This window comes from Carassius auratus, chromosome 20, assembly GCF_003368295.1.
Source record: "Carassius auratus strain Wakin chromosome 20, ASM336829v1, whole genome shotgun sequence".
Taxonomy (NCBI): Eukaryota; Metazoa; Chordata; class Actinopteri; order Cypriniformes; family Cyprinidae; genus Carassius; species Carassius auratus.
The window spans coordinates 13,707,733-13,735,213 of NC_039262.1; the positions used below are offsets into that span (position 1 = coordinate 13,707,733).

General features: G+C 36.5%; 2 protein-coding genes across 3 annotated transcripts in view; one reads left to right on the plus strand and one right to left on the minus strand.

Moving 5' to 3' along the window:
* Window positions 1–2,465, minus strand: part of scfd2 (sec1 family domain containing 2) — a 108,607-nt gene extending 106,142 nt beyond the window's left edge. Inside the window, exons 1-2 of the mRNA XM_026291198.1 lie at window positions 1,546–2,465; window positions 573–741 (exon numbers count right to left, since the gene is read on the minus strand). Coding sequence (XP_026146983.1) covers window positions 573–741; window positions 1,546–2,359 — 983 coding nt within the window. The 5' untranslated portion in view covers window positions 2,360–2,465. The remainder of the gene's footprint in view (window positions 1–572; window positions 742–1,545) is intronic.
* A 658-nt stretch (window positions 2,466–3,123) lies between these two features.
* Window positions 3,124–27,422, plus strand: fip1l1a (FIP1 like 1a (S. cerevisiae)). 2 transcript variants are annotated; one of them, XM_026291199.1, is made up of 16 exons: window positions 3,124–3,390; window positions 4,559–4,604; window positions 6,202–6,247; window positions 6,357–6,430; window positions 6,583–6,632; window positions 8,860–8,952; window positions 9,070–9,197; window positions 9,967–10,010; window positions 12,500–12,599; window positions 12,681–12,798; window positions 16,345–16,396; window positions 16,503–16,637; window positions 21,331–21,392; window positions 22,746–22,956; window positions 26,053–26,199; window positions 26,917–27,422. In XM_026291199.1, the coding sequence occupies exons 1-16, from the start codon at window positions 3,333–3,335 to the stop codon at window positions 27,062–27,064; spliced, it is 1,512 nt and encodes a 503-aa protein (XP_026146984.1). In that variant the 5' UTR covers window positions 3,124–3,332; the 3' UTR covers window positions 27,065–27,422. The 2 variants fall into 2 exon arrangements, with proteins under 2 accessions (XP_026146984.1, XP_026146985.1); XM_026291200.1 differs by lacking the exon at window positions 16,503–16,637 and having other exon boundaries at window positions 3,125–3,390.
* Window positions 27,423–27,481: the final 59 nt, after the last annotated feature.

The following is a 27,481-nucleotide window of genomic DNA, read 5'->3' on the forward strand; positions in this document are numbered from 1 at the left end:
TTATAGCATTTTGGGAAACCTAAAACTGGATTTGAATGTTTTTATGTTATTATAACCTAAAGATGCTATGTGAAAGAAAGATTTTTCAAAAGACTGTTTAAATCATGTATGACTCTGTAGAATAAGTTATTTAAAAGTCAATGAGGTAAAATAAATTTCAGTATGTGGACAAAATTGGAGTGACATGAGGTTGACATTTTCAATTTTTGGTAAAACTATCCCAAAACAATTCCAAAGTACAAAGCAATTCAGTTCCAAAATCAAACCCTAGATCTAAACCTAAATGTTTGTTAAATTAGTTAATACTAAAATCATCCCATCTTAAAGGTGTGATCAGTTTTAAAACATGTACAAAAATTAAAATACTGAAAATTCAAATAATGTGTAGCTTTAAAAACACTAATGGAGTTGTAATTCCACCACGGTGTGAACATGATCTCATCGCATATTCATCAGCTGGCCTTTACAATAGTGCTTTGGGGCATTTTCTGAACCGACTTTAGTTTTTTGAGCTAAATAATTCACCTAATGAAACAAAGTTTGCATCCCATAACAAGTGTAAATGCTCTTACTGGTTCTGTGCCAAGCAGCCTGGTGCCAAGATGTCCTTGGTATCAGTTGTCTGCTTCAGGTGTGTGAGCTCCAGCATGTCCACCTGAATGTCAGTCACATGACCTGGCAACTGTGGCAACACTGATAGGATTTTCTCAACCAGACTGTCCCCATGGTGGCCCACAGCTCCTATAGATTAGGCAAAAGAAAAACAGAGGAAAAAGTAAATAGCTTTTGAAAGGACATAAAAAGTTATACTGAGTTATATGCTGCCGTGGTGTGAGATTTTAAGATAAAACGCCACAGATTTCACCATATTTTCCTAGTTGTTTAATCCAGTACAGACGATTGCTTAACATTACAAATTCTGCAAGGGTACTTTTTTTTTTTAAATACGCAGAGGCATTATCTAATAAAATGTGCAATAATTTGAATACGTGTCCAGAACAAAAATCGGAACATTGGATAGAGCCAGGTTTATAAATCTTGTTTCAGTTCATTCAGAAGGAGTTTCCGGATATACCTTCGCATCATGCCATAAATCACAAAATACTTTCAACAGCCAGGAAAAAATAACATTATCTTAGGAATAAAATGTCATCAGGTGAATTATCCCTAAACACTCCCCATCTTTAAAAAGAGGATTTTATAAAAAATAAAATAAAAATTAAGTTTGGATTAAGTGAGTACTAAGAAAGTGGTTAATTTTGGCTACATGCAGGAGAAAAATATCTAATTTTGAGAAAACTGATTGAAAATATGCATTGAAATTTAAAACTACTGATGTAAGCAGATAAAATGTAATAAAATAAATACATAAAGGTGTATTGTGGTTATTTACTTTACACTAATCTGAAAGAGGACATGTTATGGAAGCCAAACGATCCAAAATCAAAAAATTGACCAGTGCATAAAAAAAGTTATATATATTTATCCTGTATTGTCTTGACTTAAGTACTAATGATTGAATATAATATAGTATTTAGACCACACCTGTAAGATCAAGAGTTCTGTCAATAAACACTATTGATGCTTTATTGGGGGCTGACTTCCTCCTGTTTTTGGCCTGTGGATGACTGGCCAGCTCCCCTGCGATCAGACGGCTCATCGGACCCACAGAAAAACTCTCCTCACGGGTACCGATGAACTCAAACAGGGTGTTGAGGGTTGATGCGAGGGATTTAATCTGAATCTGCAACTCAGGTGGGACAGAGTGCATATCCACATCCATCAGACTCCCAAATCGTTTCTTCTCTGGCCTCTTCTTATTGATGGCCTCAAGGTCAACTTCCAATAAAGGGAAAAGTTCAGAGAAAGCAGGCAAAAGGTGGAGCTGTTGTGTCAGAGGGGCAAAGACCACAGGAGCATGCATGACCTCAGCAGTATAGTTCATATCACCCATCCACTCACACAGTTTCTCTTCAAACTGCTCAAACACTGGTTTCCCCTCCAGATCCGTAGTCACATTATTCGCAAGCAGGTGAATGGAGTGAGGAACAGTTGTGAAAACCACGCAGTACTGGAAGTGACTAAGGGAAATGATGTCTTTGATAATGTCTGCCGTTCTACCTTTCAGCACGGTGCTGACCACAAACACAGCTTTGGGTTCATTCTGTCCGCCTGCTTCAAAGCTTGAGAACTGTTTGATGTTTCGAGCTCCAGCCTCAAACAGAAGCGCAGCTCCTCCGTTCCAGTGCAGACTCTCCGAGCACCGATCATCCATGAAAACAACAGCCTTTTTTACCTTTGACAGCACCTTTTCCCACGTCTGACCGGGAAAAGATATGACTCCATCTGTAGGCAACATATTTCCGCAAATGCTGGGGTTTTAAATTGAGACGAACTATAGCAACAGCAGAACTTTCAAACAGGACACCTTTCAAAACAAGCCCATGTGAGTCTCTCAAAGGTGACGTGGCGCAAAAGCGTCGCGATAATTATGCGTCATAGTATGACTATCGGCTGGTTTTTTTTTAAAAGTACTGTATAATATATATATATATATATATATATATATATATATATATATATATATATATATATATATATATATATATATATATATATATATATATATAATTCTTTATCCACACTTGTACCCATTTTACAATAAAACAGGCCACTATGAATTCTTTAACAGCAACATAAAAAGCGAAGCAAAAAAGACTGACAAAGTCATCCGTTGATTGCCACACACAACGTAGGCTATTTGCTTTTCAAGATGCTGATATATATATATATATATATATATATATATATATATATATATATATATATATATATATATATATATATATATATATATATATATATATATATATGGATATATTTTTATTTATTTTTCAATAAATATTCTTATGTTTGTCTTATAAATATTCTTATGTCTGTATGATTTTATATAAATGACGTTTTAATAAATGACGTGGTTGCCTTTTAATTTTGTTCATTGTTAAAATTTAAGAAAATTAAGAGTCAATTAAACTACTTTTCTGTTAAAAGATAGAGAGAAAGAAGCAAAGAAAAAAGAAATGTGTTCAAATGTGTGTATTGATGTGTTGATGTTGAACTTCCTGCGTGTCTCGCACACGTGCGCGTGCAGTGAGATGTGTCTCTTTGGTAACGTGCACCTGCTACAACAGCACGCGGCGTGTCACTGTGACAGCTGTGACGGTAAACCCTAAAACTATTATCACACTACGCAAAGTTACTTTGTCGAACTCGGTGAATCACTGAGTTAAACTGAGCCTCTGATCTGAAAGCAAAAAAGCCCGGAGGTGATCATGTCCACGAGAGAAGTAGAGAAAACAGCTGATGACGAGACGGACTGGCTTTATGGAGGTGAGAAATAAACGCACTGATGATCCGACTTTTAAACTGTCTGAAGTGATTCAGCAAGGCAAATCAAGCGTCCTCGATGAATGAATAAGCACCAACATCTACCAAAACCAAAAGCATACGTTTCGAAGCAGGGGTCTGATCATCTGACCCTGAGTTTATTACATCAGAGACCGTTATTTATCCAGCTGCACGCGTTTCATAACATTTACTTTCAAATCAACACTTACAGAGAACATATGGTATGAATACATTTACAAACACATCTAACATAACTTAGTAAGTGCTGCTGCATTAAAAATAGCTGCTCAAAGTTGGGCAGCTTTTAATAATAATAATATCTTAAAATAATAACAGCTTTTAATCCAGTAATAACAGTAAAATATATTCAGGATCAGGATATTGTTTTTAAATTATTATTTTCACAGTATCAATTATGGGAGAGGACATGGTGAATCTGAAAAAAGAAAAATCAATGTAAAAATATAAGGTAGAGTTAACATTTTGAATATTGCAGCATTTTAGATTATGTAATTTATTCCCCCATCTGACCAATTATACCAAATATTAAAAAGAAATCTGATTATAATTTTTTTAGTGAAATCTATGAGATCAATAAGAACATTAGTGCAGTTTTATGATAAAAAAAAAAAAACTGTAGTTTTTTAATCGTGGGAGGCAAATATATATATTGAAATGTAATACAATGATGATTGATAGAGATGGACAAATAAATGTTCCACAAAAACCTGATACATCATATTTAATACTCCCATTGTATTGTGCTTTTTCTTAAACAACAAAGTTTAAATTTCTGTCCAGTAAGTTTTAATTCTGAAATATTACGAACAATAAAAATATATATTATTTCATTTTCTTCCTAAAATTGACACACACACACACACACACACACCCCATGACCTGAAAGTGGACGTTTTTTGGATTACCCTTTTAACAAAAAAGGTAGAAACCACCAGATGACAGAAAGCTTATGATCATGTTGATAATTTAGATTCCTTACTAATTTACATGTCAAATATAATAGTCAAATATAATAATTATAGACTATAGACTAGACTATAAAAAAACTATAGCAATAACTATGTATAAACTTCTTAAACTGTCTGTTTCACAAATCTTGTGCTAATCTCTACTTCTTTATTATAAATAGATGACAATTTTGATGAAGATGAGACAACAGAAAAGGAAGTCTTCAGGTGAGTGTGCCCAAGAAACTATCTTCAGCAGTTTATGAGTTTCTAATGAGAAAGTTGATGGAGTAGAACTTGGAAAATAGTTTTAAATCTTTTTTTTTTAATGTATTATTCTTTATGAATAGATGTTTATACAAACCTTTTTAGACTGGACAGTTCACAACTGCATGGAAAAGGCTGAAATATAGTAGAGGCAAAGGCTGAAATATAGTAGAGTAAAAACTGGTGCAAAGACCATTGGATTAATTATTGAAGTTTTGTTGTTGACATCTTATATAGCTTTAATCATCTAGTTGATTTATTAAAACTTCTCCAAAATGTCTGTATGCCTTTTTTTAAGCATTATGAAACCGCTTTTCCTCGTATTTGATTTCATTTGCATTTACAAATGTGCTCCATCAGCATTTACTCTTAATACATGTCCCTAACACAAACACACGCACATTACCATTTAAACTCTCTGCCGTTTGGGGATTTTCTGCTCCTGGCAATGTCAGAAACTTTCCAGGTTGCTTTAGCCCTTGCCTCTTTTGCATTTGAAATGAGAGTTTACAAGACCTTATCGTGTGCCTACTCAGAATAAGAGAGACTGACACATTTATTTCCTGTTAGGGCAAGTAGCATTATACAAATGAAGCGTGTACATTTAATGCCCTTTCACCGCTTAGTAATGACCAAGCATGCACATTAGCGGTATGTGAAACGTCTTTGCCGATACACCTCTTTGAAAAATGCTCTGAAAGCAGATCAAGCCACGCGTGTCTGATGAAACTCTTTGGACGCCTTTTAAATTCAGCATTGGATGTGCACACTATAACCTCCTCTTATGTGCTCACTGGAGTAGGAATGAGAACCATTGTTTAATTCCTCTGCTTCCCAGCATTACGTAGAGACTTGTTAGCTGTTTCTTGGAGTTGACGCAGCGTTTTATAATCGGTTGGATTGCTTCACCTTCATTAGAGTCGGGGCAAAACTCAAACCCAAGCGAGAATTTTTCCTCACGTTGCATTGGCCTTAAATAAGCCTGATGAGGCCACAGTGATATAGGCCTCACTTAAACTAATGTAGGCCTGCAGCTAAAGATGTGCTTGTAAATTGATCCTCCTCATTGCCCATATTTGCTGAGTGTAAAAGCCTTTTTATTGTTCTGTAGCATCAATTAGTGCATGTGATTAAATCAGACGGACAGATGAAGCTGACAGGAACTCTGTGCATCCAAAGGAAAATGAAGTTTCTTCTGCAGAGCACACACCTGATCTCAGCTGACGCTTTAATTAAGAGTGTGTTAAGCATTTAGTATTTTTAGAAAGTATTTTAATACACTTATTAGATATAAATTATTATTTAATATTCTGTGTATGTATATATGTAATATCAAAATTAATTCATCAAAAAAATCTTTTTTTTGGTTGTAATATAATCGTAGTATTCCGTAGTAACTGATTTGATGAAATATGGCCCTAAAAATGTTTAAATTAATAAAATTATTCCTCAACTGTCATTAAGTTAAATCCATTCCATATCTTTGTTTTTTTGTGATCATTCAATACATGTACTATTGTATAATCTAACTGGATAAGCATAAATCTAACCTCTGCAGTGCTCTGATTGGTGATGTGGAAGACATGAATGGACTCAATTACCAGGTGCTCGTTTTAGCAAAACATATTTTAGACTTAATTATATCACTTTGCCATGGTAATGTAGTGCATATACACTTAACAAACAGTTGTTTCTTGCTATTCCCCCTCAAAGCAAAGTGAATCAGACAGTGATGATGATGTCTGTGTGACCATCGGTGACATTAAAACAGGCGGATCTCAGGACTCGTGAGTAATTCAGAAGTTTGGACAGTTTTAGTTATATATGTCATTCTGTCAAGTCTTTTCATGTCATACAGAGATACTGATCACATCTTTAAAGGTTTCTGGGTCTAATAAATTGTTATAATGATTCGATCTGTTTGTGGTTTGCTCTGTAGGTCATTTGGTTCCAGTTCCATCGGTCTGAACATAAACACCTCTGTATCAGGTAATAAAGATGTTCAGTTATTTGAATAACTAAATATTTGTAAATATTAGCTAATTTTAATTACCATATGCCTGGAAATTCTTTGTGCATTCCCGGCACTGCATTATTTATTAGGGCCCGAGCACCGGTGGTGCAAGGACCCTATTGGAATTGCCCTGTCTCTTCGCATTTTTTAGGGCCTAAATACATTATGCTCGAAAACTCATGAAACTTTTCACATGCGCCTGAAATAGCAAAAATGTACATCTGATATGGGTTTCAGAAGTGGGTTGCAAAATGGATCGATAGTGCCACCTATAAAATTTGAATAAAGTGCCCCTTGAGCTATGCTTCACATACAGGTCCAAAATTGGGTAGACACGTTTAACACAAAAAGGTCTCCCGGTATGAAGTCTGAAATCCAACAGGAGGTCTGTTATTTTGCATTTTCTCAGCAAGTTTTTTGCCGTTTTTGCCATTTTCAGGCATTGTATTTAAAGGGGTCATATGATACGATTTCAATTTTTCCTTTCTCTTTGGAGTATTACAAGCTTTTGGTGCAAAAAGAAGATCTTTAAAGTTGCAAAGACTTAAGTCTCAAATCCAAAGAGGTGTTCTTTATAAAAGTTAAGACTCGTCCACACCCCCAAAAACGTCTCGTTCTAACACGCCCCCACATCTCTACATCACTATGTGGGTAGATATGCATAACGCCACCCAAATGTTCACGCAAAGAAAGAAGACGTACATTTTATTCTCTCTATTGCCGCCGGTGCATTGTCGTGGAGTCACCTTGTGTTTCCTTGTGAAAGCGAAACTACTTTGTTTGGCCTTCCAAAATGAGGACAAGACAAGAAATCAGTTGAGTTGAATTTCAACACTGTTCCACAACAGTCCAACCCAAATATTCAGATGTGTGCAACGCATTTTATGGAGGATGAATCATTTACTGTTTCCTGAACCAGTAGCCTGCAATGCATCTGTGGCACAAAGATTGTTTCTACAGTTGGGCAGTTCAAAATTTGCAAGGGCAGTCTCGCCCATCTGACTCATAGCCTGTAAGTACTGTACATATTTTATATTTAAATAATTTGCCAATGATATTTCAACCGTGAGTTTGTTGTTAGTTTTTTTCTCAGATCACAAATGCAGAGATGGTTTTATGTTTACGCAGCGCAATACGCAACGCAACACAAAAAAAAGACAATATAAGTTATTATAATCAGTAATTATGTCCCCACTGGATGCAACAAATGCCTCATTTGTAATGGGTTTTATTGGTTTTGTCTCCTCTAGTGATGTCCGAATAGCGAACAAATCTTTCTATTTAACCGGATCTTCTTAGTGAACAGGTCGAACCAGTTCACCAAATCGCATTGAATCATTTGAAAGTTATTTGTTTATAAACCTGCCTTACACTCTCTCTGACACAAAATAAATCAATATCCCAAGTTATTCAGTTACTCCTAACAGTACATTGAAAGGAGAACTGATGATGGGATGTGCACGAGCAGAGCAGCTGGATTGAGTCTCATGTTGCTGGCCTGGGAGATGGCATCACAGTATGTTAAGGGGCGTGACATTTCCGTCACATGCTTGAGGCATTTTGCCAATCACAACGCACTGGATAGTTGGCCAATCAGAGCACACCTCGCTTTTTCAGAACGATGATCCTTGTAAGATCAAGGCAGACGGCAGGGGCATAGAGGAGAACAATAATGTACATTATATGGAAAACAATGTCTTTTGAAACTTAAACTGCATAAACACATTGCATTACACCAAATACACAAAGTAATGTTCTTTTTAGCAGCATCATATGACCCCTTTAAACAAACTCCTCCTAGAGATGTAAACAGATCAACACCAAATTTGGTCAGTGTAATCTAAAGCCCTTATTATTCAATAATACATTATTGATAAATTATTGATAACACCTCCTAATCACACCTCCTGTTACATAAACACCATAAGTGTCATTCCACAATTAAAATTAATTACAATTATTATTATTAAACTTAGACATTTCAATTAAAAATATTAAATATTTCCAGAATATTTATAATAAAATATGTATTCTATATTTAATGTTTCTTAAATTACCACCATGCATTCATGAAGAAAGTTTACATTTAAGCCTGACTGAACTGTGCTGCTGAGAATCCCTTTAGGACATTTCTCTGGGTTTGGTTTGGTTTGATCTGTGTGTGGGAATCCAGCCTTTAAAGTCTTATCTTCTGTGAGTCAGGCTCCAAGTCCACAGGGCTGGGTCTGGATGCTGAAGGCAATGTCTTGCAGGTGGATGTGGAGTCATTTGATGAGAAGCCATGGAGGAAGCCAGGTGCAGTTGATTGCATTAAGATGTGTGAAGTGTGTGTGTGTGTTAGTCTACCTCAGGTTCAAATGTACCGTTTTCTCTAGTACACACTCTAACAGCATGTGTTGTGTATAAACGCAGGTGCGGATCTGTCTGACTACTTTAACTATGGTTTTAATGAGGACACCTGGAAGACATACTGCGACAAACAGAGACGACTGCGCATTAGCCTAGAGATCCTGAGCCTGGGGTCATCAAGCAAAATAATGGTATATTTAGCATAACTAAAATATGCCCTTACTTCTATAATGATGATTCATGCTAAGATGTTGATAATGAGCTATGGCAGGGCATTTACTCTGGTTTCAGACTTGCTAGCTCTGTTCCAAAGCCCAGGAAGTCACCTAGCTGCCTTCATAGACACGCTGTCTAACATTCTTGAAGCCACATAACCATTGCAAAAAGTAAAAGTTTTATTATAGTTAAAGTCTAGTAACCATGGCTTTTAGCGTATTAATTACCATTTGTATAACCACAATTACACTACAAATCCCAAACCATGTGTGATAAAAAGTAATTAATTTCAACAAATTTCATCAATACAGACAGTGCATCCAGTGTTTCCGCCATGTTTTCTTACTGATGCCAACCAGAAAATAGGGCTCAATAAATGAGTTACACCAAATAAAATTTGAAGTGGGGTTCATGTGCACTCAACTTGAAATATGATGTTTTATGTTATTTTATTTTATGGACATTTCTTTGCTTCATCTGCCAGATTGCAGTGCATTGGAACTGCCTTCACCACATGTGTAACTGTGCCTTAGAATTTGGCTAAAACAGTACATCCTAGGAGGAGACAATTTACTGGATCCTTACCTTTTGGAACAACTTGTAATCTGGAAGTGCCTATGGGGCCTTAAAATGCTGCTTCTTTAAGCAGCTCATGAGGTTTTGGAAACACTTGTGTAAGTAGAATGAGTGTGTAAACATGTAAAAGTGTTCTTTCTCTCTCTCTCTCTCTCTCTCTTTCTCCAGGTTCATCAGAATTCTAGTAGTGATCTGTCAGAACTCTCATCCAGGTACATCAATTCTTTTTTTAGACACATCAGTATGAACTAATGAAACCAACCAACCCATTCACACACATTACACACATTTTACTTCTTGGAACAACATAAGGGAGAAAATATGGCAACAGAATTTTGCAGAATTTTTTTGGTAAACTGTCCCTTTAAAACACCTTAGTTAGCCAACATTTTAGTTTTAAGGGTCTTTGGCTTGAGTCCTAAAACCATTTAAAAGCTATTTCTGAGTCTTTTAAAATGTTTTACTAGTAAAGTGAATGTGATCATCTTCCTTCCAAATTCAGTCCATGCACTGATGCATATTATAGGCTATAATTCACCAACTGTAAGCAGTCATTTCAATTGATTCAGTTGATCTTAAAGGTGCACCAATGAAGCATCTTATGTGTTCAGTGAAGGCTATTCAGCTTTGCATACAATGTGCAAAAAAAAAACCTATATCAAGAATTTTTAATGAAGATTCAGTAGAATGACTATACAATACTTTGTCATTTCTATTGTTGTTTTCTGTATTTTTGTGCTTAAATCATCTTGTGGAGTTGAACTGTTTGGCGTAAGGGCAGTGTAGCATTCTTAAAGGCCGCTTATGTACTGTGCGTGCCAGCCATGTTCCCAGTAACAACATCATTACCTTATAATGGCTTTCTGCTGTTGTCCCAAATGCTCTGTACTCATATTATCATCCCTGTTTATGCCGGTTTTCATTTTTTTTTTCATTTTTTCCACTTGATTTTTATCAGCTCTTGTTTTTGTTCTCCCCTGAAGAAAACATCCTGACTGTTGAAACCTTCTAATATTTCACTATTACTTTTCTTTGAGACACGACACAAATACACACAAACCATGGTTCAGTCCTGGTGGTCCGGACTGCCTTGCGTGGTCCTGGGAAGGAGTTAGCGGGGGTGATTTTTAATCAGCCGTTCCTTGAACTTCTCGATCAGTTGAAGGTTATGCCTCGCTCAGGGGGACGTGTATGAACCGAAACATTCATGGGTAAAGCAACAGTCCAGCTTCCATTATTACACATACACACACAGGAGTCAGTTACAGTATACCCATTTAAACACAGAGCATGATGTGGCATTTTCGGATTCAAATGGGCCTTAACAAAGATTGTCATTCGATCTTGTTCAGCCCCATTAAAATGCAATGTTTTTGCACAAAAATCCCTACATGAGTTCACGTGAGTTAATGTGCATATTTAGGTAGCACTTGACTGCATGCTCCATGAATGGGAGTTAAAGTCAGCATGATTAAATGCTTATAATTGATCTTATTGTGAACGAAACCGCAATCTGTTTATGTATTATTTTTAAAACCGTTTAGAAATCAAGTTTAATCTAAACAATTAGTTTAATTGTTCAGACCGTGATTGTTTACAATATTGTATTGGACCCCACTAATTGAAACATTAAAGAAAAATTATGTCGTAGATTTTTGTGTAAGTGTAAAACATTTTAAATGAGAGAAAATTACTTAATGCACATTTAAAGGGATAGTACACCATAAAATTAATAATTTATTTACCCTTATGTCTTTCCAAACCGGTGCAGGCTTTTCTCTTCTGTGGAACATAGAAGAAGATATTTTACGAATTGTCTGTGTTTTTTTCAGTCCATGCAATTGCAATCAATGGTATGCAAAAAATGTTTGATTACAGGTATTCTGAAAGTATCTTATTTTTTGTGTGTAAATGATGAATCATTTTAAATGAAGAAATGTGCCTAAAATGTTTACTGCATGATTTACAATGCTGAGATTAAAAATACAGAGAACACGCGATGAGAGCAGACTGCAGAGCCATGGTTGGGGTGTGAATTTTTTATAAAATCATGAGAGGGTAGCACTTAAATCCACTGTCGTGTCTGCCGAATGTAGGCGAAACACCAGAAGTGTGTCAATTTCAGGCTTTTACTTTTGAATGTCTATTTTTCCCCCCATAGTTGACTCTGTCCCAGAATTCACCAGCAAGACAGAAACGATAAGAGACTTCTGCAGACAAAATGGCCATGTTACTAAGACTATGCCTGAATGCTTACTTTTCTTGCAGCATGCATAATGTTTAATGCAATATTAATGCACTCTTTTCTATCTGATTACATTTTAGTGACTGAAATAGGTTATTGCCTAGTTCATTTTTGCATTACTGAGAGTATTTGTAGCCTTGTTCCAGGGGACTTGAAGATTTATGAATGGTGACGACTACCACACATTCGTGCAAGTGTGTAACTGCTGTGTGTACATGAGCTAAAAATATTGTCGAGCACATCAGAGGAGATTTCCCAGATCAGCAGGAAAATAGCATTGACTGAGATTGCATGCGATTGTGTGTGTGCCAACCAAGTGTCCTATAGTGCAAAAAAGAACCAGGATCTTTTGTGTTCGGCTTGCAGTGTGCAGCGCACATTTGATCCTCCTCACTCACACATATGGACTCAACATAATGATCTGACTTTGATTTATGCATGTGGGTGTGAATGCAGGAAGTCGAGTGGTTCGATCAATGTTATCGGAGGACAAGCAGGGACCATCAGTCGAGTGGAAGGCAGAAGACGTCACAGCGCTGATGAAAATAACATCCAGGTGTGTTTTTGCGTGCTTGATGGACACAGAGTGAATCACTATAAATAGAAGAGCACTGATCTCATATCTGTGTTATTTCAGGTGGTGTCAGAGCAGTCCTCAGACACAGAGCTATCTTCCCCGAAGCTGTTGCCCTTCTTTCCTCCCAATATCCCACCTCCACCTTTCCCTCCTCCTCCCAATATACCACCACCACCCGGTTTGTGTTGTACACTCATGCACACTCACTTGTGTCAGCAGAAAAGGGACGGGTCTGTGCTGTGTGTGTAGTGACGTAGTAACGTGAATGTTAAGACATTGCAGGTTTTTATATAGCTTGTCCTTGAGCAAAATTTTCACTTCTAATGGTTCCAAAATCAAGCAGAACACATTAGACATTGACACAGTGCAGCATATTAACCATCTTAATAAATGTACATCAGATTATTCTCATAACCAGCAGGTCAATCCTCATATTACTATTAATAAGCTTAAATCAAAGTTTTTTGTTAGGTTTCTGAATATATTTGCTTAATAAATTATAGTAGAATATGTTTCTGTTCAAAAGTTTGGCATTAGTAAAAAAAAAAAAAAAAGCGGGGGTAAGAAATATTTTTATGCATCAAATCAGCATGATCTGAAGGATCTGGAATAATGACTGCTGAAAATTCTTTTTCATCACAGGAATAAATTGCATTTAAAAATATACTAAAATAGAAAACAGTTATTTTAATTTTAGGGCTGTGAAATGATTAATCGCAATTAATTGCATGCAGAATAAAAGTTTTTGTTTACAGAATATATATGTGTGTACTGTGTATATTGATCAAGTATATGTAAAGACCCACACATACAGTATATATTGAAAATATTTACATGTATTTACTTAAATATTTGTATATTCATATAATTTATATTATGTATAAAAAATATTTGACATAAACATAACATATTTTTTTAAATAGTGTATATTTTTATACACATAATATACACAGTACACACACATATTCTGTAAACAAAAACTTGTATTTTGTATGCTATTAATCACGATTAATAATTTTACAGCACTATTTAATTTGTATTAATATGTAATGAAATATTACTATTTTTACTGTGTTTTTAATCAAATAAATGCAGCCTTGATTAGCATAAGAGACTTATTTTGATCCATGTGGCTGGACCTTTTTTGACCAGACCAGCACAGGGGAGGTCAAAGGTCATGTTGATATATTTTCATTGCACTGCATTGTACATATGGTCATCCGTAGGGAATTTGTGGTTGCTATGACAACATTTATCCAGGATGTGATTGATTCACACCCATGTTGAGCAGCCTGCTGTCTTCTGAGATCCTAACTATCCTAAACGCATGTCTTATTGGTCTACTTAAAACATTTTGCCTGGTATGGTATAGTAAACTGAATCTGCCTCTATTGCCCCATGAAGCAGTTTGTTATTATTTATATTTTATGTTAAAATATTGCACACTAGGGCTGTGATTAAAATGCAGTAAAATGCCCCATGATGCCCCAAAATGCTGTGTGTGCTTCAGGTTCAGGTGCTAAAACAGATGAGCTGCAGCAGCCCTGCGTGTTTTATTTGACAGTGACTAAATATTGAGCATGCATGTGTCTCTGTAGGAGTCTGACAACATATGCGCTTGAGCTGCTGCGTCTGTATCCAGGTGTGTGTAATTCTCTCCAGGTTTTTCTCTGCAGCGCAGGCCTGCTGGCTGTCAGTTCGCCTAACTTCCTGCTCAGATGCTGCTCCTCCACACTTTCGACAGGAAGTCTATAGTTGAGCTCTCTTAACTCTTCTACTCTTCTGCTTCAAAGCCCCATCAGAAATGGCTTTTTACGGCCCTCTCAGACCTCTCATTGACTTTTTCAGGACCCACTCATTCTTTTTTAATACAGTCAAAATATTAAACTTCCTGGTCAGGCCTAGCCTTTGAACTTCAGCTTTTAATCCAAAACGGGGCTATTTTCATTTTATCGTAAAAGCCCACCTCCCCATCTTTAAGTTATAGGCCTCTCTTTTTCACTCGCTCCCCCTGCGGATATCACTGTCCCGTTACGGCCACGCTGTTCCTTTTGTGTTGTTAATGTGCTGCGTGTGGCTAAAAATAGCTCAGGGTGGGAAGAAAGAAAAAGTGCCATGCCAGCAGAATCGTGGCACTGGGAATGTGCTGAATGACCCAGCTGTGCTGAAAGAGAGAGCCAGTTGTTAGGAGAGGATTGTTTTGACTAAATGGGGTTGTGGGGGAGTGAGGGCTTTTTTCATTCAAATCATGATTTTAATGACAGATTTGTTAGTAGAGGATTTGTATTTTACATTTTTGTACTGACAGTCTAAATATTTTTGTCCAGAAAGAGTCCATTGATCCACTTTGATTCTTTTAGAGGACATTAATGGTTGTAAACATTCATAAAGTACCTTTACACAATATGTCCAGTTGCACAAAATATAGAAACTTCTAACCTTAAATCAAGAAATATGAAAAAAACAAGGAAAAAAGGGACACCCATGTAAAATTGTGACGTACTTCATGATAAAATGTCATATCTGTCACACTAAAATGTAATGCAATGTTCTATTTATTAATATTATTGGAAATGCAATAGCATAACATGAACTAAGAATGCACAGTACTTTTACAGCATTTCTTAAAAGGGTCATATGACGTTGCTAAAAAGAACATTATTTTGTCTATTTGGTGTAATGCAATGTGTTTACATGGTTTAAGGTTAAAAAACACATTATTTTCCACATACTGCGAATTATTGTTGTTCCTCTATGCCCTGCCTTTCGATTTTTACAAAGCTCATCATTCTGAAAAGCATGGTGTGCTCTGATTGGCCAGCTGTCATGTGCGTTCTGATTCCTTCAGAAATTCTAATTTGCCGATATTTCATCAATTCTTTGTTGAATAGAAACATTACAAAAAACAAAAACGTTGACATTTATATGGCATAGAAACAGTGTTTAGAGCATCTGTTTATATGCACCAGAGGCATATGTGTGTCTTACTGAACTATTTTAGAGCTTGCAAGCAGCAGATCTCTGACATAAATTAGCGTAGCATCCACAGGCAGACTGAAAAAAAAGAGTAGTTTAGGGCATAGTTCACAAAGTACATACTTTCTTAGAAGACTCTGAAGTTTCAAGGACAACACAGATGATTTGCGAGGCTCTGTGTGAGTGGATGCATGCGTTGGAGGGGACGCTGCATTTCTGCCTTGTTCTGTGTTAGCCATAGCTGCATGACTTCTGTGTTCCTCAAATTACTGTTTTTCTTTAGTCCTTTTTTTTTGTCATTTTTGTTATTGTTGAAAACTGTTTTTTGGAGCTGGCTCCCATCAGGGGTCCATCGAAAAACAAAAGGGGGATGGTGCCCAGATGTGCATGAATGTTGTGAGTCTGTGGCTGAGTGTGATCAAAGCAGATAAGTGTGCCTCAGCCATGTGATGGAGAATGTGTTTTTTGGGGTGCTGCGAAGGCCCATTTGTTTCACGCATGCATTTAAGGGAGGGCGTCACGGTTAGCGGGGCAGTAAAAGTTGCAGGACACTGTGTTTGTTGAATTCTGTCTGGATGTGTCATAAACAGTGTCTTTTTGAAGACATCTGGACATGTACGCACAGACACAAACAAGCATTTTCTATGATAAATGAACTGCATATACACTTATTTGAATATTTCTCCTTACAGTTTTGACTTCACCTTATCATTATTCACATAATATCTGTTTGTGCTTGACATTTCAGCATTCCCATTGCCTCCTGGTGCCCCTCCTCATATGCTACCACCATTAGATAGGTAAGTGTTCATGTTTTTTTTTTTTCTTTTTTCTTACTGATTGATTGTTAAGAATTTTAGCAGGCTTAGCGTATGATATATGGATCATGTGTGTATATGTGTGCAGGTTGGTCTCGTATAGAAACTGGAGAGAGAGACAGAGGAGATCTAGCAGACAGAGAAAGCAAGAACATAGCAAGTCACTATACAGGCAAAAGAAGGAGAAAAAGAAAGATATAGAAAGAAAGGGAGAGAGAAGGAGGTAGAGCTTGTGAAAGAAACTTAATGTTACATTGATGTAAAATACCTGTGTCTCAGAAAACCTGAATATCAGTTGATTTTCAAATGAAGCGGAAGTGTCCATCCATATACTTGAAGCAAATTTTGAGATATAGCATTAAAATGTGTAAAAACAACAAGATAAAAAAAATCCAAAATGCCTATAGGCTAATATTAAATATTTATGTTGTTTTTTATTTGAGGTGAATAAATATTATAACCGTAATAGTGGAATTACAATTACTATTATTACAATTTAAATATAAATATTTTCAAATGTGACTTATTTCTGCGTTGGCAAAGCTGCATTTTCAGCAGGCTTTATTTGAGTCTTCAGTGTCACATGATCCTTCACATGATTTGGTGTTAAAAAAACATTTCTTAATATTATCAATGTTGAAAGCAGTTGCACTGCTTAATATTTTTGTGGGAACCATGATGCTTTTCCCAGTTTTCTTTCAATAGAAAGTTCAAAAGAGCGGCATTTAATTGAAATTTTCTCTAACATTGTAAAAGTTGTAACTATCACTTTCAATCTGTTTAATGTGTCCGTCCATACTGAATAAAAGTGTTAATTTCTTAAAAAACAAAAAAAAACAAAAAAACTTTTGAACGCATTGCATATTTCGCAACTTGAATGGAAACATAGTTATTTTTATAACCTCTATTACCATCCTCAGAAATCAAGCAATAGGCCAAAAAAAGACATTTTAGTTTAAATAGCATAACGCTTGAATGGGACATGTATTTGCTAGATTACCTTATCAGCATAATTAATGCATTGTGTGCTAAAACAACCCAAACAGCACATGCTAAATAAATTATACTACCAGTGGGCCCAATATTGTCTTATAGCAGACTGCTTTGTGAGAAATTTTTACTACCAAAAAGAAAAATCACATAAATCTGAAGAAAAAAAGATGTCCATAAAGTTATGGGACTCAAACATTCATTGTCCCTCATGACAGAGATGATTGACTCTTCCTAAAGCTGTGATTGACAGCCTTCATGGAGTTTATGGGACAGTAAAACTAGGCTGCAGCCACAAAAGCTGTATTGCTCTGTCAGAGTCGTTACTTCTGTCTCTATTCTTGCCTACAGTATGTAGGGCAGCTCATCAAAGTTTCTCCCCAGACTTAGAAGAAGAGAAATCAAGACAAAAGCACTAAACTCCCATCTGCTTCAGTTAATCCACTGTGACTGTCTTTCTTCTATACACACAAAATTACTTATTCAGTTTGATCCGGCTCTTTCAGCTCATCCCTGTGCTTGGAAGCTATCAAATGTGTGTTTAGGTGGTTAAGTGTGTGTGTGTGTGTCTTTGTACATGTACTTATTTGCTTCTCAGCTCTCTGACAGTGTAACTTATCTTCTTAGGACTGAACGGTTAAACGGTTAAAAAGCCATCCCCTACCAAGTCAAATGCCAAATAAAGCAGAGAAAGACACAGACAGGGTGGCCATGTTTGTGCCTCCGGCCTCCTGTTTACAGGCATCCAGAACTCCCCATCCATCTATGCCTCATACGCTTCCTCCCTTTCTCCCTAAGACAAACAGCCAAGTCTTGGCCTGTCTACATCTCCCCCCCATACCCCCCACTTTATTTCTAGATTCACTCCCCCTCACAGTTTGACAGGCATCGTCATCATCTGCAGAACATTTGTGTGGTTCAGTGCCAATTGTTTTATTGTGTGTGCAGTATATTGTAAATAACATATATTGCCGGTAAATATAAAGGGTCCTTTCCTCATACAAAGCCACGAGGGGACAACCCTGAAATTCTTTCTGGGAGATCATTTCAAAATTATTATTCATTTAATATATTAATAATTTATTATTTATTTCAAATAAATAATATTTATTTAATTTTATTTTAAATGTATAAATACACACAGTCACACATTACTATATATATATATTCCTAATTTTATATGTATTTATATTTGAAGAGACATTTTTGGAATACTATATTGCATTATATATTATGTTGTACATGATATTGAAGCTAAGCATTTAAAGTCTTGTCTCTGTTGTCATTATTTTGTTATATTTTCTTCCTCTTTATCTCTGCTTCTCTGTGCTATTTTTATACTTTTTCACCATCTTCTGACCCAGCTCCCTCATTTTTTTCCCCATTTCCTGGTCCTTAACTTATTTTTTCTGTTGTTTGAGAATGGTTCTTCTCATGTCTCAGTCTCTCTGCCAAGTCCAAACATCCTTAAAGGAGTTTCCGTTCATCTGAACCCTGCCAACCAAGGACTGTATAATTCATGAATCACTTCCTCTCATACCATCATGCCAAAAACCTTTTTTTTATTTTTCCCTCTCTTTTTCTGTCCTCTCTGTCATGTGCATGCTCATTTTTCACACTCAAACATCACATGTCGTGAGTATATAATAAATATAAAAGGTCCTTATACATATCCCTGAGGGACACCCCTGTAATAGCCCACAAGGCTCTCTGGGGCATCATTTCAAAAGCACAAAACCTTTACTTCTGCTTTAAATGTACAGTATCATGCTTTGGCTCTGCAGTCACAGTCCATGTTTATGAAACCCATTTTGTACAGCATTTTAGGGAAGAGACAATCATTTTATATTGAAGGCAAAATGCTTTCAACGCTGGGTTTGAATGGATGTCTTGAGACTTGTCAGCAATCCCTCATCACATGTTGTGGAATATCAATAATGATTGTTTTGTTGATACGTTTACTTACCAGAGGGATGCAGATATGCCTACTGGTTGGGCTGCATCTTTGCACAGCCATTAGTTTGAGCCCATTGAGGTCAAATTCTGAAGTGATTAGCTGTCTTAATGAGCCAGGCACTAATTAAGGCTTACCTCAGGGGTGAGATAAGACTGTAACTGTCAGATCATCTAATATCAATTATTATAAATTCCTCTGATCTCCTTTTGTCTGTTCTGCTGTACAGTATATAGAGATATACTGTAACAAGAATGAGGGGAAAAAGACATATTGAACGTTTATTGTAGCTGGCTGAATTTAAAAGGGTTTATAAGCAAGAGAAGAGAGGAAGAGGGATAGAGGAAGGAAGAAAGACAAAGAGAAACCAGAACAGTAGCATCTTTTCCAGAGATATTATTAGAAACTGTGCACTCTTAACCAACACCTGACCACCAGGAGTTCTGTTGGATGCAAGTTCTCTTACACACACACTTAACTTCTACTCCTGCAGAATGCCCTTAAAGCGGGGCGGCCAGCCAGGGTTTATGGATCACCAATTGACCTATTGGTAAGCCCCTCGCCTCGAAAGCAGATGAGCCGATGGCAGTCGAGTATCAGTTTCTCGGGGAGCGGAACTCGCTCATCTTTAGGTTTCAGTGCCATAGGCCCTGTCCCAAATGGCATCCTAAACCCTCACAGTCTTCCTCTGAGTCGGCAATTTCGTGACATAATGCCGCTTTTACTGTCAGGTAGAAGTCTGCTGCGGAGCTTGCACCAATATGGGCTCGTCAGAAGTGTGGATCAAGGGCAAATAACCACCACAGAGGGGGTGCTCGTGAGCACCCTTCTGAATGCTAAAATGACAAATGGCACACTCTATGGTCTCGTGGCATTAATCACGTGTGTTGCGCACACGGCGGACATTGTAAGTCCATAAGACTGCAAGTGCACATTAAGTGTTCCATTTGGGACAGGGCCATAGAGAAACATTGGAAGATCCTAAGCTTTCATAAGTTTGATGGTGTTTATGCTACAAAAATGGAAAACCGATTTGTGTCTGGGTTAACTGAAACACTGGTTCCAGGTATCTCGAGAGGATAGACATCAAAATGTATTTTATTACATTTCCTAAACCCAAACAAACCCAAGTATTCAACCCCAATCCCAATGAAGATGAAAATGATAATTTTCTGATTTCCATACTCTCATTAAGTTATAGTTTTCATCTGCTCAAGCAGAACCTTAATATCATCTTGTGCTTCAGCAAGATATCTCTGGCTAAAACTAACGTTAAAGTTGGCGAGTCCATGCTAAGGTACAAACCTAAATTACGAACTATTCTCGCGTCAGATACAGTGTAGTTAAGTCAAAAATACATAAACGAAGGTTTACATTTCAGTGACTCCATTTTAAACTGGTTAAATGTTAATTAATTGAATCTTACCCTGAGGTACATGAACAGTGTTGATCAGAGCTGTTACTGATGAAGCTGTATCTGCTCACATACTCACACACATAATCACACACTGCTGGCACATTACCGGGCGCATGCTGCACTTTGAGTTAATGCCAGTAACATCAAACAATGAGGAAATTGAGCTCAGAAACAGAGGAAAGTCTTTTGATCATTGTGAAAAGTTCTGTCTACCCCCTTTTTCTCTTACTTTTTGCCTATTTTTTTGGTATGCTCTATTTATTCCTGTCTCTTTGTTGTTAGTTAAAAAAATAATGGGGAGTTGCTGCTCTGTGTGCTGTAATTACCATTTGAATTTAATATATATTTTTAACACTCTTTCAGTTTTGTTCATAAGGTCAGTTTGGGCACAGTAAATAATATTGCATACATTACAGTACCACTTTATACTGAAAGAGAAAAATTGATAGATTGTGTATGTAAAGCCATATCAACAAATAAAACTATTTTAAATATTCAAAATAATGTATGAGTGAAACCACACTATCAACACTAACACTTTCTTTCTAATTGCAGCAGTGGACGTTTGGCGGGAGGCTTTGATCGACGGTCGGCTACATCTTACCCTTTCCCTGCAGGTATGAATATTGAAAGTTTATAAAAGATATGCATTTCACATGTAATTTTGGGTAAAACTGAGTAAAGAATATATTTTGAATATATTACTGTTCTAAAAACCATTATTTGCAAGTTTTAACCTACTAATCAGAATTTTTATCAATTGAAATGTTAAGCAATAAATTTTTGACTTGAGGGAAATTAAATATATTTTCTAATGGAACTCTTTTGAGTTTTCATTGGCTTCTGAATTGTGTGTGTGTGGGAAAGGAAACCTCGTTATGTTTTGTGTATGTGTTTTAAGTCTGTGTTTGGGGAACGTTTCCTTGTGGATTTTCCAAACATCTTTTCGCGAATAGTGAGAAAATATTTTATTTGGAACCCGTATTTGGAGAGTCTTGATTGGAGCATCCAACACCACGGACTGCCAGTCAAAAGAGTGAAAAGAAGAGTTTCTGCTCGCACAAACATAGCCAGACTGCCACACACATCACAGAGCTGTGAGGATGCATGGGGAGGCATGTGGTTGGTGGTGACTACAGAAAGTTGAACTGCATACAAAGTGTTAGCATACTCAACACTCTCATCATCACTACACAAACACACACACACACACACACTAACGAACGCCGTTAAACCGTAGAAGGATACGTTTCCAGTCACTAAGCATAGAAATGCACTGCAAGCATTTCCACTGCAGTCCAGCACACATCATTATTGCAGGCAGAGGTTAACAAGGACATACACGCACACAGAGAATATGAGCATGTCAGAAAATCTGCTGTGGCCTTGTTAACCTCTACATGTTGGAATGATTTGGGCATACTCAAGAAGTTAAATTGGTTATTGTCACTGTGAGCTTTCAGTGATTGTTGTATGCATGTTCGTGTGTAAAAGAGAGGTAGAAATCAAGCAATAGCTGTTATCGTAATAGCAAGCTGTTATCCTGCCATCTGTCTCAAATGTGCCATTTAAATATGCAGTAAAAATGTGCTGCATAAAACTGGTTTGCTTTTAGAACAGAATTGTTTTTTTTTTTATAGTTGTTGTGTTATTGTAAAATGCTGTTGATCTCAGTATTGTTTGTGTGATAGCTTTGATATTTAACGTCACTATTGTAATTCATTATTGTGTGTGTGTATGTGTGTGTGTGTGTTTTTTATAATAATGAATTATTATATATTTCACACGTTTAAAAATAATAGTAATATAATATAATAATTAAATACAATAAATTATCAGTTATATGTTCTCATAATTTTTTTTTAATATATTTTTTTGTTCTGATAATAGATTTCAGTAGATGTATATTTCTATCAACACAAATCAGTACATATGTATATTTTTAATAATCTTATGTCTCTTTTTCCCAGGTGTGTATTCACCTGCAGTGGGCATGGCTTCGTGGTCAGGTGTGATTGACAGTGGCAAAGCATGGGAAAACTACAACCGCCAAAACAAAGAAAGGGTGAGAGAGAAAACCAGAGAAAGAGGACACAAGAAAGAGCAAGAGCGGGAGAGAGAGAGAGAGCGAAACAGAGAAACAGATAGAGAACACAGTCCGTCCTCACAAGATCACAGAAGGTAAGACCAATTCGCTTCACGAGCCAATCAGTGAAGAAAACCCAACAGTCTCAATATAGAAAGGTTAAATGGACCTTTAATTGGAGCTGTTTTTAAGATCTGTGCAAGTGTTTGACTCATTCTTAACCAGCATTACTTCCATTTCTCTGTGAAACAAACTAGAAATTTGTAGCCTACTGTTTTTTTTCTTTTTCCATGAAATTAGTCTACAGCAAATGTAGAGCTTTTTAAGCTTCAAAAATGAAGCAAAATAATTATAAGAGGGCTATATTACAAGATTTCTGAAGCCATATGACAGCTTTGTGTGAGGAACAAACAGAAATTACTCACTGATGATCAGATTGAGTGATTAAGTTTTTTTTGTGTACTGAATCAACTGTATTCTTACTGTGTTCATTTAAAAGACCAAACTTAAAAAAAAAAACAATTGAACTCTACTCTTATGAAGCTATCATGTGGCACCAGAAGAAGTTAAATAGTGTCATATGGACCATTATTATGGTTTGTTTAATGGTGCAGTGCATTGCATACTTTTCAAAGCTTGGCAACTTCAGTTCCCTTTCATTGTAACTTAATGCAGCAAAGTAACCAACACATTCCTCAGAATTACTGCTTTAGTGTGCCACAGAAGAAACTCATTCAGTTTGGATGATTCATATTTCGTTACACCTGTCTGTCAGACTTATGAAGTCAAATTGCTCCTGCTCTTAGATCATCTCTCTTACTCTCACTTCACATGAAAATGAGATACCATGTTTGAGTGGATATATTTTCTTTGGTGCCTTAAGGGTTGCATTTTAATCAAAAAGTATGACAATGTACTAAATAAAATGACTTCAAAATCTTAACATAAGTTCTCTGACACGCGGCCTGTGCAAAGACACACACACACACACACACACACACAAACTTTTGCCATGGTACCACATAAACTAGGAATTACATTGCCACACACAGCCACACATGCCAAGGCTTTGAGGGTACAGTATGTTGGCGGCTTTGCATCTGTGTCATTGCACAGAGAGAGCAGAGAACCTACTGACCAACATATTTGTTCAGCTCCCAGATCCTCTGTCTGATATGCACTGACAAATCTCTGTCTTCTCTATCACTGTTTTATGTAATATCCACACAAAAACAGCACAATCCATTATTGTCTGCCACATTCTGAGTGAAAGACAACAACTCTGTTTACCATACACAACCTCTCTCACTTTAACACATGCGGAGAGAACTTTACATCCATCACACACACTAAGATCCAGTTTATGGCTGGTAAGTTCTATTTCAAGTGATTTGATCATGAGCTATAAATATGAGTGTTAATGTTTTGTGGTCCAATCACTATTTCAGGGGTGTCCCTCATGGCTTTGTGTAAGGACCTTTCATATATTCACTATATACTCCCAACAAGTGATGTTTGTTATGTTTAGAAATACTCCAAAAGACTTCACAGGACATATTGTGTGATGTAAAGTGAATGAATGAATGTAGAGTTATTTTTTAAGTTGAATACATGTATTTGAAAAAAGTACTGTAATTACACTAATTAACTAATTACATCACATTTGTGGCAAATTATCACTTTTTAAAATATTTTAGCAATTTTTTTTTATAGTTCTTTTAATATTAAACTATTAACTTTTACATGATTAATTTGTTTTGCAGGATCGCTCATGATAGGATCACCAAAGGTTAAACAGGGCTGAACTCAAGAGCAAGAATAACACAGATATATCCACAACACCTGCACTGACAATCTGCCACACTAACTTTTTCCTCCTTTTCTCACTTAGCCCTATCCTTCGCTCAATCTGTCTCTCTTTTAATCTGATTGGTAATTCTCTTAGCATGGACGTGGATGCTCTTAGCATTTGGTGAACACATGTCCCCTAGATATGATCTCATTCCTGTGGCTTAGAGAAAGGACTGGCCTGTCTTCAGTCCAGCTGGCATGACACCTACACACACACACACACACACACACACACAGAGAGAGAGAGAAAGAGAGACTCGCAACATGTCTTACTCATTGTGCCTTATTACATTTGTAAGTCCCAGCGGAACATGTACTGTATATGGTTCAAATCTTTATTAATAAATAGCATGAAAAAATTGCAACAAAATGTGACTTATAAATACAGGTTCATGTTGGGCTTGCAGCTGCTAACAATAACATGGATATAATTTGACTAACTATGAGAAATGCACAAAAAGGAAACATAGAAGATTTAAAGGGATAGTTCACCCAAAAGGTTAATTGCAGCAGAATGTTCGTTTTGAGTGAACGGTGCCTTTAAGTAAAACAAAAACATTTGGCTTTGTGGAGTGATCACATACACTCGACAAGTGACCTCTGCCACCACAAACTCGCTTATCCCCTGTCAAACAATTAGTGTTTCCAAGACTAATCTATAGCCCAGCACCTGAGGGCCGGAAGATTCAACTGACTGCTAATTACAGACAGAGTGATCAGGTTATTGAGTTTTTCTCTTTTCTTTGTCTTTATTTTCTGTATGGATGTGCACGGAGAAAGAGAAAGAATGTAGTAAAAGTGTACCGGAAGGCATTCATTATAGTACTGTACATCATAACGGCTGCAGGTTGAGTAATTTCAGAGAAATGCAGTGCATTTATCTGACATTGACCCTGTTATATATTCTTATATAATTTGTGTATGTTAACAGTGTTGGGGAAGCTACATTTAAATTGCAACTATTTAGATTGGAATATTAAGTACTTAATTATAAAATGATACCTGACAAGTGGAACATTTTAACAATCGGAATCCACTCAACATGTGAGCACTTGGCATGCTAATTTAGTTACGGTTATAGTTATCTTTTTAGGTGTGACCGAACCATTAGTCTTACAGTTTCACAACTTTGTTTCATGGTTGTTTGTCCCCTTTGGAGCCTAAAGGTTAGAGATTGGACTGACCCCTAGGTTGTGGGTTCAAATCTCAGGTCCAGCAGGGATTGTAGGTGGGAGGAGTAAATTACCAGCACTCTCTCCACCCTCAATACCACGACTGAGCGAAGCGCTCATTATTCCCTCATTATTAATAAGTCTGCTTGCTTTTACATGTGTGCGCAGTGAGGAGGAGCGTGTGTCTCGACACAGGGATCACAGTCATTACGGAAGTGAGAGGTACAGGAAAAGCTCAGGAAGAGAAGGAATGAGAGACAGACATCGAGAAAGACAACACAGAGACCGGAGTGAACAACACAGATCCTCACACAGGTAATGCCAGGAAAAGAGTGCCGGACAGTAAAAGAAAAATACCAAAGGTGACTAAAATGCCCTAGATGTTAGGAAGAAAAAGTATTTGCGGTAAAAGTCCCTGTTTTATCTGTTATCTAACGTTTGATATATATTTCATAATATTCTATTCTAATCCTGTCTAGTTATGATCTTTAATTCCTCTACTGACACCATAGTGACCTGTAGCTGTCATCTGTAGTCACTGTGTCAGAGACAAATATCGCTGAATCTCATATTCAGAATTTATACCAACAGATAACTTCTTTATTCTGAAATTATTTAGGAATTTTCAAAATTGTATGTTGATTTTGATTATATAAATAGCATTCATAATTTTCCAGATGAATTATATTTTATTATATTATACTCTACATAGACCAAGTGATGTATGTATTTTTTTTTTGTTACAGGTACTGTAAAATTACCACAGAAAATGTATTTAATATAAATTAAATTGTAAATTACTTTTATAATAGCCCATACACTCATGTACAAATTCACCACAGCAAATGCATGTACAGGATGTCCCCATACAAAACATGCCATTACAGTTTCATATCGGTCCCATCATGCAGAGTAACACACACAAAAGCACACAGAAGGCACTAAAGGGGATTCATTGGGGGCAAACCATCTTATATAACCATCATACAGTATATATAGATCATGTGACCTTCTCTCCGTTTCTCTCATTAGTGGCAGCGGTAGGCGGCATCATGATAGTGATGACGCAGATAGCCACAGGAGACACAGGCACAAACGCTCTAGACACAACAGAGGAAGCCTTGAGCCCAGCGAGGAGTGCAGTGTGGACCAGGAGAACCAGTCAGAGGCCACAGAATAACTCCCTGGCCAGCTGGTGAGCCCATTTGTTGACCAGTAGGAGGTCTTTAGTGAAAGATCATTAGTCTCGTCACTGTGAGTCAGATTATGAGTAAACAACTGTGATTAGATTTTGATTAATCCTATGCCAAACACTTGATAGTTTATGTTACCGTTTTAGCTATTTAACATTTAATTTTTTTTGAAAATATGATTTAAAAAAAGTAAAAGGTGGTCAAAAGTGTACAATTTTTTTATTTATTTAAAATGACTTGACTTACAAAATGGTATTTTTGTTGTGCCAAATGTTAATTTTGTTGAAGCAAAATAATTATAAACATGATCAAGAAATGTAAATGTGTGTGAACCATGATTTAGTGTGGGGAAAGAAGAAAGAAATGAATCTTTCAAATAAATGCTGTGGTTTTGAACTTTCTAT